We start from the raw sequence: 13,651 nt of genomic DNA on the forward strand, positions 1-13,651 counted from the left end.
TTCCATTTATGAGATATACTTACTATATTCAAATTTATAGAGACATAAAGTAGAGTGGTAGTGTTGAGCTGGGGGAAAGAGGTGGGGTTACTGTTTAACAGAGCTTTATAAGATGAAAACAATTCTGTGGGTGAATAGTGGGATTATAGCACAACAATATGAATTACTTAATGTTGCTAAATTGTACATTTAAAGATGGTTAAGATGGTAAATTTTGTTATAGTTATTTTACCACAATTAAAAAAATTGGGGGTGCCTGGGTGGCTCAGTCAGTTAAGTGACTGACTTCAGCTCAGGTCATGATCTCACAGCTCTCAAGTTCAAGCCCCACGTTGGGCTCTGTGCTGACAGCTCAGAGCCTAGAGCCTGCTTCGGGTTCTGTGTCTCTGTCTGTGTCTCTCTCTCTCTCTCTCTCTCTGCCCCTCCCCCACTCACTGTCTGTCTGTCTCTCTCTCTCAAAAATAAATAGAAACATTAAAAAAATTTTTTTTAATTTAAGTTAAAAAAAAGTCAATGTCATGTAAAACAAAAAGAACAGAGAGGGAGAATGCTTCTAATGTGAGAGATTAAATAATAATAATCTAATGTAAAAATGTTAATTTCATTAAAAACAAAAACAAAAACAGAGAAAGAGCCATGAGACATCTGAGAAAATTTGATGGTAGTAAGGAATTACTATTAATTTTCTTAGGTGAGATGTTATTGTGGTTATACCTAGAATGTCCCCCCCCTTTTTTTTTTAAAGCAGATACATGAGGAAGTACTTAGAAGTGTCATGATGTCTATAACTCACTTGAAAAGGGTTTAACAGAAAACAAGAATGAGGAAAAGAAAAGAAAAATAAAGATAACATACATGGCAAAATGTTAAAAATTATTGACTCAAAGTGGTGGGTATATCAAGTATTCACTGTACTACTACTCTTTTACCTTTACTGTATTATTTGAACATTTTCTTAATAAAAATCTGGGGATGGAGGTGAGAGGGTCACACGGAGTAACTTTAGGGTTTTTAGAAGTAGCACAACAGAAACTGCAAGATGATTAAAGTTAAGAAAGCTTCTTTCCTTGGGAAATTATCTGCCTCTCCCCCACCTTTTCATATTTAATACAAGACCAATCTTGCAATCATTCTCTACACCAATTTCATCAAGTTGGTCCTTTGGCCCATTTCCTAACCCAAATGAACAGCAGTCGACTGACTGCCAAGGGTACCAAGAGCTCTTTGATTTTCAAACTAACAACGAGCCAGTGACAAAAAGCATGAATAGGTCATGTGACCAGGAAACAAACAGCTCCCCAACTACTGCTGTGGAAAGCCAAGACAATACTGAGAACAGGAGCAAAAAGCATTTCTTTTCCACAAGTAGCTTGGCCAAATAAAGTGGAAGCATATAAAATGTAGAAAGACCTTCCTTTTCCCAGAGTAAGACATTTTCCTAATTAGTATCTCTTTTCTTGTCAAATGAGTAAAACTAAATTGTTCTTTCCTCTATACATTTTCCTGCTTCCCAAATTTAATTTTTAACCAGAACATAGCCTATTATTTGTCACTAAACCATTAAACTTGTCACTTATTGAAATACTTACCTATTAAAAAAAAACCCAGTTAAGTATAGAGAAAACCACAATCACCCGTATCCCCAGCACCCAGAGTTAGTCTCTATTATTAACATTTTGGCATACTTGCTTTTATCTGCCTTAGTACCACATGTAAAATACGTATTATCCTTTTTTTGATGAAAAAAAAATGGAATATTACAAAAGTAACTAAAATTGTCATTGTTCCTCACCCCCAGAATTCACCACTGACCTTGCTATATATCCACCAGTCTTTTTTTTAATAGAAACTTTCAAACATATACCAAGTCCAGCAAGAGCACTGCCCTCTAGCTTTTAGGTCTACCCGAGCACAGCTGGCACATCCTGGGTAGATGGCCTGTGGTCACCACTACTTTACAAAGTTCCTCTTTTAGAATACTTGTAGTCTCAGCAGATGCTGAGGTTTATGTCAAATGTGTTATGTCAAAGGTTATGTCAAAAACATAATGAGGTTTATGTCAAATATGCCACTTGTATGCTAGACTTTATTTCTAACTTTCCTTGGATTCAGACTCAAAATCTAGACACGATAGTTGACAAAGTGAAGAAGCCAAGACCCAAACAGAAGCAGTTTACCCAAAATCACAAGGCTGAGTAAAGATTAGCAACCCCAGAACGTGAGCCACCATCAGATACCCTAAGTCTGAACTTTTCCTTTCTGCTACCCCTCAGTGATTTCCTGACAATAAAGTTTGCCACAAAACAGTAATTCTGAATTCTAAAGTCATCTATTTTTCCCATCTTCAGTTTATATGTAACAGTTAATTCACTGGTCACTGCCTTTACAAGTTACCATATACATGGCCAGGTATACTTCCCTGTTTATATTTCATTATCCTGGGTCCCTGGAAGTGAAGGAAAAAAAAACCTGAAAATTTTGTTTTTGCCCATTTTTTCTCCATAGGTTATGTTAACTTTTTTATTTTCAAAATTAAACAATTAATGAATATACTGTCCTTATATTCTGTGTGCTTTGTGTTTGGATTGTTTTACAAAGTGAATCCTCACACCAATCTGATTCACCTTATAATAGAAAACTGCTGTGAACAATTTGGTGTGAATCTCTCAGTAACATAGTTTGGGTGAGGCTTTTTTCGGAGGTGGACTGTTTTTACATGAAATCATAATCATGAGATATGTAACTGCTCTGCAACATGCTTTTTTCACTTAACATTATACATTAAGATCTTTCCAAGTTAGTACATAGAACTCAACTGCATTTTTAAAAGTGCTGTACTGTATTCTTTTTTTTAGCCACTATGAACATTCAGGACATTTGTTATTTTTGCAATAGCAACAATGCTTCAAAGAATAACTATATCCATCTTTGGCCTAAGTACAAAAGTTTCTGCAAGGTAGAGACCTAAAAAGTAGCACTGGCAAGTTGAGGTATCCGCATTTAAAATTTTGATAGATTGTTTTCTAAAAAGAGTCACCTACATATACCAGAATACCTGGTCCCCACAACTTTCTAAACCATGTGTTATTACTTTTCAATTAATGTCAATGGTTAGAGTTATTATCATAATTTACATTTTTCCCTAATCACTAGAGAGACTGTCAAATGTTTTACTGATCATCTATATTTCTTTTTCTATGAATGCCTACTTTTTTTTTTTAGGTTTATTTTTGAGACAGAGTGTGCACGTGTGGGGGAGGGGCAGAAAGCGAAAGAGGATCCAAAGCAGGCTCTGTGCTGACAGTAGAGAGCTCAATGTGGGCTCGAACTCAAGAACCTTGAGATCATGACCAGAGCCTAAATCAGATGCTCAATCAACCAGCTGAGCCACCCAGTCACCCCTGTGAATGCCCATTCTTGTTCATTACCCATTTTCTGTTTAGTCATGGGGGGTCTGAATAATTCATATATTCCATCATATTTTAAAAATTGTGTTTTGGTCATATGTTGCAAGTATTTTCTCTAAACTTCTAGACTTTGTTTATGGTATCTTTCACACAGGAGCTGTCAAGTTTTACAGAACTAAATCTGCCTAACTCTACTTTTAGGCTTAGGAGTTTTATGTCTTCCTTTTGTGTCTTCCCCACTCACTATTATTTAAAAAAATAATAAAATGCCAATTTTTCCATTTTATTTGTGTGTGTATTTTAAACATTTATTTCTTTATTCCTATGAAATTTGCTTTTTTACTTTTGTGAAGCAGGAATATAACTGTATTTTTCCTCCAAAATATAAATGATTGTCCCAAGACTACATATTATTCCTTTTAATCCTCTGATCTAGAATGACACTTTTAGTGTATGATAAATTATTATATAAAGCTGGATCCATATTTTCAATCTTTATTTGATCTATTTACCTATTCTCACAGAAATAGTACATTTAAAACAATAATCAGAGTTTTATGTTATTACTTGAACTTTGTTAATAGATTATTTTTATCTGATCTGATTATTTTTATCTGATATTTTTATCTGATAGTGCACGTCCTTCTATCATTGTTTCAAAGAGTCTATGGCTTTCATTGAACATTTTCTCTTTACGATGAATTATAAAATCAGCTTGTCAAGTTCCAGAAAAATTCCCACTGAGAATTTATACTGTGATCATACAATCTGGTCAGCACTGAGCTCCCCACTCAGGAACATGATATATCTCTCCATTCATTCCTCTCCTGTTTTACGTACTTCTGTCAAGTTTTATATTTTTATTTATATAAGTTTTACACATTCCTTATTAGGTTGACTCCTAGATATTTTACAGCTTTTGTTCCCATTTTGAATGTGATCTTGAGTCCATTACCTTTTTCAAACAATTTGATAAACTCTTATTAGTTCTAATAGTTTTACCTATTACCATAGTTTTCCAAATAGTAAATCATAGATAGCAATTTTATCTCTTTTCAATACTTACAGCTTCTATTCCAACTCATTAATTCTTCACATTTTTTTTTAATGTTTTATTTATTTTTGAGAGAGAGAGAGCGAGAGTGCGCACACGGGAGGGACAGAGAGAGGGAGACCCAGAATCTGAAGACAGGCTCCAGACTCTGAGCTAGCTGTCAGCACAGCCAGACGCGGGCCTGAACCCATGAACCCATGAACCCATGAACCAGGAAATCATGACCTGAGCCGAAGTCAGATGCTTAACCGACTGAGCCACCCAGGCGCCCCAAAAGAAGCTATTGTAGGACTTCTAGGGTTTAAGAAACTTGGCTCTGAGTTAAAGTGGCAATTATTTACTCCCCTTGCAAAACTAGAGACTTGAGGGGGCACCTGGCTGGCTCAGTAGTGCAGCACATGACTCCTGATCTAGGAGTCTTGAGTTTGAGCCCCACGTTGGGTGTAGAGATTACTAAAAAAATAAACTTATGGGTGCCTGGGTGGCTCAGTCGGTTAAGCGTCCGACTTCGGCTCAGGTCATGATCTCACGATTTGTGGGTTCAAGCCCCACGTCAGGCTCTGTGCTGACAGCTCGGAGCGTGGAGGCTGCTTTGGATTCTGTCTCCCTCTCTCTCTGCCCTTCCCCCCCCCCCCAATAAATAAACATTGTAAATAAATAAACTTAAAAAAAAACACAGAATAAAACAACAACAAAAAACCAGAGACTTGGAAGAAAGGCAAGAAGACAGGATGTGTAGCAACGCAAGAAACGTCATTTCCTACTGGTATCTTTGCTGGAGCAATAACTTACAATGGAAAAAGCAAAGCCAACATTACCACTGTCATGGTCAAAACATGATTAACCACTGACTATAAGTGATATAAACTCAAAGTGATTTACACACTGATAAACTGAGATACACACATAAGATATGAACGAGAAATGCACTGGCATCATCAACTATTTAAATGACCTTCATTTTCTCCCAGCACTTTGGTGCAGCTCACCAAAGCTGTTAGTAATCCTAAGTAATGTAACTTTCATTCCAGGATGCTACCTCACTGAGGGAGAGACAATCACCTCATCCATATCCATTCTCCCCTTCTTTTTCACTCACAGTACCCCAATTTTATTTGGGGCAAGCAATGGTGCAGTTCCTCTGCTTCTAGGGCTGACCAATGAGACATGCAGAAGCTATCATGTGGAAGCTTCTGGGGAAACTCTCTGAAGAGAAAGAATCAACTTAACTAGGAGAGCTGTCCTTTCTCTTTCCCCTTGCCTGACAGACATGATAGCTGGAGTTCTTCCAGCGATTTTGTGACCATGAAGCCATGGAATCCAGTTGCTAAGAATACCAAAATACACAGAAGAGGCCTGGTTCCCTCCCTGATGACTTTATACCAGGACTAGCCTACACTCCTTAGACAAACATCTTTTTTAAGAAAAAATAACCCCCCAAGTTAAGTCATTGTTGTTAAGCATCTTTTACCAGCTAGCAAACATAGTTCCTGATAGGCCACATTATCTAAAATGGTTAAAACTGGTGCCCATTTGCAATTCATGTCTACACATATTTCATAAACTAGGGTGAACAAAATACTCCACAAACTAAATTCAAGGACTTCATAAAATGCTACCTACCACACATGGAAAATGTTATCTGGAAGTCTGTTCTCATGATACTCTAGTGGAACAACATCTTATTTTCCATTTTCTTCCTCTTCTCTGGCTTTCTCTGAGCATTTCCTCACACAATCTGCTCTTTGTAAAGTCAGTTTCACAAGTCTTCATTCAGAAAGCATCCACAATTATTTTCCCTCACTTCTTTGACTATTAAATGCATGCCAAATCTAAATGCAATGTGGGATCTTTGGATCTTGGAGTAGAAAAAAGACATTAGTGGGAAAACTGGGGAAACTCAAATAAATAGTCTGGAATACTAAAAGCCAAGTAAACAAAATTTACTTAGTAAACTAAATCACTATACCAGGATTTTGATAAATGAAGATGGTTATACATAAGATGTTAACATCAGAGTAAGCTGGATAAGGGCTATATAGGAACACTCTACCATATCTGCAACTCATCTATAAATCTAAAATCATTTCAAAATAAGAAGTTGAAAATAAAAAACATACCAAGTGAGCTGACTTTTCCTCAAACCGGGGCTCAAAATCACAGATAAAACTTTTTTTAGTATTTATTTAAAAAAAAAAATTTTTTTTAATGTTTATTTTTGAGAAAGAGAAAAAGAGTGTGAGTAGGGGAGGGGCAGAGAGAGAGGGAGACACAGAATCTGAAGCAGGCTCCAGGCTCTGAGCTGTCAGCACAGAGCCCAATGCAGGGCTCGAACTCACAAACTATGAGATCATGACCTAAGCCAAAGTTGGACACTTAACCAACTGAGCCACCCAATATTTATTTCCGGGGTGGGGAGGAACAAAGAGACAGAGAGAGAGAGAGAGAGAGAGAATGAGCAGGGGAGGGGCAGAGCGAGAGACAGAATCCCAAGCAGGCTCCACATTCCCAGCACAGAGCCCAACTCAGGCCTAGATCCCATAAACCGTGAAAACATGACCTGAGCCAAAATCAAGAGTCGGATGCTTAACCGACTGAGACACCCACATATAAAATTTTTAAACACCCCAGTTGCAGACTCTGCTTTTTCTGTTCTTTTTCTTTAAACTTTCAGGGCAAAAACAACAATAATTTAAGCTGTGTAACTCTGGAGGGCATCTGCATCTCATTCACTCCCTTCTCTAAAAATTAGAACATCATAGAAAAGCCCAAGAGTTAGGAAACATTATCAAGATACTGTGCACTATTAATGCCACAGTATTCACTAAATAAGAGTCCTCAGTACACAGTCATCCTAGACACAAGTAAAAAGACAGATATTCAGACCTCTACCTCTGGGCCAGAAATAAGACAACCATCTTTGCTTCTATAGACACCACACCAAGCCTCCCTGGCCAGCATCTAAATATAGGAGGTAAAGCTTTGCATTTTCAGATATACAAAGTCATAGCCTTGCTTTGCATTCTGAGTTTCCTTAAGGCAGGATTATGTGTACAATAGTAATTATTACTTCTGTAGATCTGTAAACTACAAGAGTACCATGTGTATTGGCCACTGGCCAACATATATCACCTGAAGAAGTAACTTGTTTCTGTGAGACTTTACTAAAGTGCACTGTATACAGCATCACTATGGTGAACCACTTCTCACCATCTAGCTCACATATGATTCTTCATTCTCTGAACACTCCTGAAATTTAACATAGCCCACAGCTTCAACTGTAATTACTCTCTATTCATTCAATAAATAATTCATGCAAGCAATATCTCATAATAGCTTACAACAGCAATTCATATTTAGTGAATGCTGTCTATGTGCCAGACACTGATCTAAGTACCAGGGTAAGCAATGTGGGAAATGGTAATAAACAATGGTCCCAGCCCTTTGGTAATTTCCAGAGGTAACAAAGAAAGCCCTTCCTATGAGTCCCTTATAGAGGATCCCCAGCACAGGAACCCCTTAATCAGACTGCTTTGCTAGAGCACATCTTCCAGTGTTTTGTTTGTTTGTTTGTTTGTTTGTTTGTTTGTTTTAAGAGAGAGACAGTGCACCTACGTGTGCATGAAGGGTGGAGAGGGGCAGAATGAGGGGGAGAGAATCCCCAGTAGGCTCCACGCTCAGCGCAGAACTCAACGTGGGGCTCAGTCCCATGACTGTGGGATGATGACCTGAGCTGAAATAGACTTGGATGCTCAACTGACTGAGCCACCCAGGTGCCCCCTGCCAGCGGCTTCTTAATAAAGGGTGCATGGAAGGTCAAACTTTGAGAATTTGCATGTGTGAAATGTCTTCATCCTTCATCTGCCTGAGAGTATGCCTGGATACAGAATTCTAGGTAGGAATCCATTTTCCTTCAGAAGGCACTGCTTCTCCATTAGCTTCTAGTTTCCAATTTTGCTACAATACTATGATTCCTGACCCTATCTATGTGATTTGTCTTTATAGTGCTCAAAAATTTCATGATGTTCTACCTTGGCATGGATATTTTTAAATTAGTTGTGCTGGACTACTGGTGAGTCCTTTTAATCTGGAAACTCACGTCTTCTGGTTTTGATAAAATTAATTACTTAAACTTTTTGCTTTATTTTATTTCGGCTGATTTCTCCATGTCATCCAACAATAACTACCCATTATCCCTTCTTCCACTATCCCTTCTTGTTATAAATACCTACAAACCTCTGGGTCATTCAGTTCTCTACATTCCCTAAAGATTTTTAGCTTCTCGATCACCAACCCACCAGCATTTGGGTCCATACACTCACCAAAGATGAACTGTCCATGTACCTATCTAGTCTGAGACCAATGTATCCATTTATGTCCTAGACCCTATTCCCTCTCACCTGCTCAAGGACTTCACCCCTGCAATTTTCCCTTCTCTCTCTTTAATCACCAATTTGCCTCTCTGTACTCCGTCATTAGTAATCAACTTCAAACATTTTCAGATGGATTATAATGTCTGCCCACCTAAAACCAAAAAGAACTCTAACACTTCCACTCTTCCAACCACAGCCCTATTACTCTGCTCTCTCTTATAGCCACACCCTATTATTTTGCTGTCTGTCATAGCCATACCCATAGGGCTCTGCTCTTCAATCCTTGAAACAACATCATTATGGCTATCTATACTCACTGTCTTCAATTCTTGTCCCATTTTTTCTTAAACCCACTGCACCAAACCTGTTCTTGTCAAGGTCACAGATGACCTCCATGTTAACAAATCTAATGGTCTATTCTTAGTCTCACCAGCTCATCAACAGTATCCATCATTTGACTTTCCATGACTGTCCTGTATTTTTTTCCTATCTCAAAAGTAGGAAGCCACTGTCCATTATGGTTTCCAAACTGGAAACCATTTCTACACTGTCTTTCCTATATGGAATATACCAGGGCTTGGATGCTGGTCTTCTTCTCTATCTACATTTACTCCCTGGATCTCTACCCAGTCTCATAGACAAAATAAAAATGTGGGAGTCATCAGCATGGTAGTTCCAGTCCCAGTCTTTCTCCTCAACTCCAGATCTAATATCTCCATCTGGATATCTATTAGGCAACTCAAAATGAATAAAGCCAAAACTGAACTCTATTTTCTCTACAAACCTGCTCTAATTCCAGTGTTTCCAGTATAGGTAATGGCAACCTCATCCTTCCAACAGTTGAGCTCAAAACCGACTATGCCTTCCAACATTAGTGTTCCTTCAGCCCTTTTTCTTCTCAACGCTATTTATTATGATTTTTGCTATTTCTCTTTTCACTTATAAAGGAGCTCTTTGAGGGCAGGGCCTGCCTTGTCTGAATCCACAACACCTAGCACAGGTGATATGTGTATAAAGACCAGTAAAATTTAAACCAATAAACAAGTCCTGAGCAGGATCAGGTCCCTCTGCAGAAAAAGATTTTTGAAAGAGGGAAGCATATTTCAGCTATTTCCACTGGTTCCTTAGTACAAGTCAAGATAGTTACTTGGTAACAACTCCAAAATCTCAGTGGTTTTAAACAATGAAGGTTTACTACTTGCTCTACATGTCAAACATAGGTTACCTGGAGGTTTGCTCTGGGGTACCAGACTAATGGACAAGCCACCAGCTGAAGCACTAACAGTCACCATAAGAGAGGGAGAGATAGTGGCAAATTACACACCAGAAGCTTTTACCATTTCTGAGCACACTTCACTCATCAAAGACAACTCATAAGGCCATACCCAACTTCAAGGGGGCAAGCAAGTATAATTGCAGCACATGCCCAGGAGGTGGAAGCCAAAAATAGTTGATGGGCAACAATGATGACTACCATATCCTGATAAAGAAGCTTCTAGTTCTAAGTATCATTTTAACTCCTGATCTCTATTCTCCATTTGTGAAAATGAACTCCATTGCTAGAAGAGAACCACACACTTGCAAAGTACTATCTATGGGTCTTTAGGAATGTGACTTCACCAGTTAGGCCTGCCTCTCTCATCAGTCAGGAGTCAGAGTGCAGCAAAGCAGCCAAATATGGGTGACAGGAAAGTGCTAAGCCCATACCTGCCATTCAATGCCCAAAGTCAGGTAAAGGCTTAAATGAGTAAGAAAAGCATGTTCAGTTCTGTGGAGGTAGGATAAAGGAGAGGAACCTTGACTAAATTTCTTTTACCAAAGGTATATAGAACAGCCAGGCCTTGCGGTTCCTTGCACTATCCTTTGTCTGAGGACTATCAGTTCTGTGGAGGTAGGATAAAGGAGAGGAACCTTGACTAAATTTCTTTTACCAAAGGTATATAGAACAGCCAGGCCTTGCGGTTCCTTGCACTATCCTTTGTCTGAGGACTAACAAGTTTCACTCAAACCACTTAAGATTCAGAGTTTATGATTAACAACATTAATCTAACATACAAATACTAATTAAAAAAAAATGCTGTGCACTGTCATGCTCCTAGAAACAAGAAAGGCAGCAGTTAGAGATGGATTTCACTGAGAAGCTTTTTTTTTTTTTTTTTAACGTTTATTTATTTTTGAGACAGAGAGAGACAGAGCATAAACAGGGGAGGGTCAGAGAGAGAGGGAGGGAGACACAGAATCCGAAACAGGCTCCAGGCTCTGAGCTGGCAGCCCAGAGCCTGACGCGGGGCTCGAACTCACGGACCGTGAGATCATGACCTGAGCCAAAGTCGGTCGATCAAACCGACTGAGCCACCCAGGCGCCCCTCACTGAGAAGCTTTTTCTCCTAAAAGTTTCAAAGACTCAAGATTCCTAAGCTGAAGATGATCTAGGATCAACCCCACTTCTACACAGAGCTTAGATTTAATGGATGGCTGCTTTAAATTCTAAAGTATTCTGTGCAGGAGTGTCTACCTAGTTTAGCAGGTAGAGCATGCAACTCTTGATCTCAGGGTCACGAGTTCAAGCCCACTGTTCGGAATGGAGCCTACTTAAAAAAAAAAAAGTATCCTCCACAGTTTCTATTCTGTACAGAGTTCAAATATTTTCTAACAGTGAAAGTGGCTGCCAGAAATGTTAGGACAGATTGGAGATGGTTACCATAAGCAGCTAAACACTTGGAACACAAGGAATTCCACTGAAGGGCAGAGCAGGAGTTCCAACAATGTCACCTGCCAAATTTGAAGCAAATTAGGACTCCCAAATGCAAATGGGTATCTAGCCCTACCTCCTCCATTCTTTATTCACTCAACAAATGTGCATTAGTTGCTGGCGTGGGGGAAGGAATGCCAGGAAGTAAGAGAGATACAGGATTCTAAGATTTAGTTCTTGCTCTCCGTGAATTTGTTCTTGTTAAAACAAAACAAAAACAAAACAGATTGGCGAGCAAAAAGTTAAAAATACAATGCTTTAAGTACCGTAACAAGAATACAAGAAAAGCCATTTTAACATATAAGTTAACAGCTTCCTTTCAAGGGAACATATTTTCTTTGCTAAACTGCTAAAATACAGAAAAAGGAAAACAAAAAATCGCTCTTCTGATTTAATGACAGTTTAGCAGTCCCAAAGCCCATTTCGCTCTCTCTCCTTTCTTCCCTCTCAACGATCTCGGCCGCAAATGCTCCTTCATTCCAATCTCCATACTCTGCGGGCGGCCCCATAACAGCTCCATCGCAAACAATGCCCAGACTATCAAGGTCAGCCCCAAAGGCACTGGGAGCAGAAATCGGAAATGGGTCTTCCTTTAACGAAAGGGGGCGGGGACCCTCCCCAATATCCCCATACCGAAGCACCCAGAGGCTCGGTCTCTAACCTCAGGGGCTTGGGGTCTGCCAATTCCTCAGGGGTTGGGGTCCGCTAATTTTGGGAGTTCTGGCCTCTTTTTCCTATTTGTCCGGTTAGTTTTCTCTCCTGCGAGCCTAATGACCTCCACCTTCCCCCAACCTGAGCTCCCTATTGTGGAATGAGGGTGCGTCGCGATGCAGGCTGGGGCATGGGGAGGTGGGGGAATGCGCAATAAGGAAGATGCTGTCAGCGTGTGTATATGCAGGGGGCGGGAGGGGGGCACTCTTTAGGGACGCGGCTGTCAAGGGAAAGGCTCTAGAGAAGACCTACTGTAGGAGAGATTTATACGGAAGCCGTTTCTGGGGGAACCGAATTGGGGGTTATATCCAGGGGAATACTGTGGGGGGGGGGGGGCTCCACAGATAACCTTTTCTGGGGGAAATATTCCAAGGGGAAGGCAAATGAGTTACGCATACAGAACCCACTGCGGGGGTTCTCCACAGGGAAATCTTTTCTGGGAGAAACCTACGGAGGCGGAGATGTCATAGTAGGGGGTCTCTATAGAGGAGACGCTGTGGAGTTGTCTACAGGGGAGCCATTGTGGGAGCCGCTACACACGGCGCCGTTCCTGGGGAAACGTTTCTCTGGCAGCCGTTTAGGGAATACCATCTGCAAGGAAGCCATGTCGGACCACGCCCTACGGCGGGAGGCGTCGCCAGACCCCAACAGTCCGCAACCCCCAGCCCGGCCTCCCCTCTGCGGCATCGGCCCGCGTACCTGACGGAGGGCGACCCGCGGCCGGGGCCGCCGGGGAACCGCCCGCGGAGCAGCCCCAGCCGGTGCGGGGGATACACGTCCATGGCGGCGGAGGAGGACGCTGCGGCTGCGAGGGTCGCTCAGGCCCGTGGGGCAGCTCCAGGCCCGCGGCTGCCGGGCGGGGCGGCTGGGCGTGTCGGGTGGGCGGGGGGCGCGGCGCGCGGGGGGCACGTCGAGGCGGGGGCGGGGCCGGAGGCGCGCACAGAGCGTGGATGGGGGCGTCGGCACCCGCTGGGATGAGGGTGGGCGCACCGCGGCAGGGCCGCGCCCTCCTTAAGCTGCGAGGCGGCCCGGCGGGACGTTGGGAATGCCGGTCCTTACGGTGAGGGCTTCCACGCCAGGGCTCTGCCCTGTCCTCAGATCCCGCATCATGGAGTGGGACTCTGCTGCGCCCCCAGCCACGCACACGGACGCGCCCGGGGGCGGGGCCTTACCGCGTCCCGCCCCACTCTGCCGGCTTCGGCCTCCAGCGAAGCCTTCCGCTGCAGCAGCCAGGTCCCGGGGCGCCGCGAGAACCTAAGGCACTGCCCGGGTTCTCCTCCCGGTCCTCCAGATGTCCCAGGCCGGTGCCTCGCTGCTCTTTCCTTCCCCGCTGCTAATCAATTGCGCACCCTCC

The 13,651-nt window shown here is 41.7% G+C and overlaps 1 protein-coding gene across 2 annotated transcripts in view; it reads right to left on the reverse strand.

The window, feature by feature from the left end:
* DNAAF9 (dynein axonemal assembly factor 9) overlaps nucleotides 1-13,416 on the reverse strand; it is a 131,329-nt gene extending 117,913 nt beyond the window's left edge. The window contains exon 1 of one of the 2 annotated variants that reach the window (XM_019462662.2): nucleotides 12,997-13,415. In XM_019462662.2, the coding sequence (XP_019318207.1) occupies nucleotides 12,997-13,079 (83 nt within the window). In that variant the 5' untranslated portion in view covers nucleotides 13,080-13,415. Of the gene's footprint in view, nucleotides 1-12,996 lie in introns of both variants that reach the window. The other variant, XM_053890397.1, reaches the window with a different exon arrangement.
* Nucleotides 13,417-13,651: the final 235 nt, after the last annotated feature.

This window comes from Panthera pardus, unplaced genomic scaffold (genome assembly GCF_024362965.1).
Source record: "Panthera pardus isolate Hobbes unplaced genomic scaffold, ASM2436296v1 HiC_scaffold_25, whole genome shotgun sequence".
In the NCBI taxonomy this organism is placed as follows: Eukaryota; Metazoa; Chordata; class Mammalia; order Carnivora; family Felidae; genus Panthera; species Panthera pardus.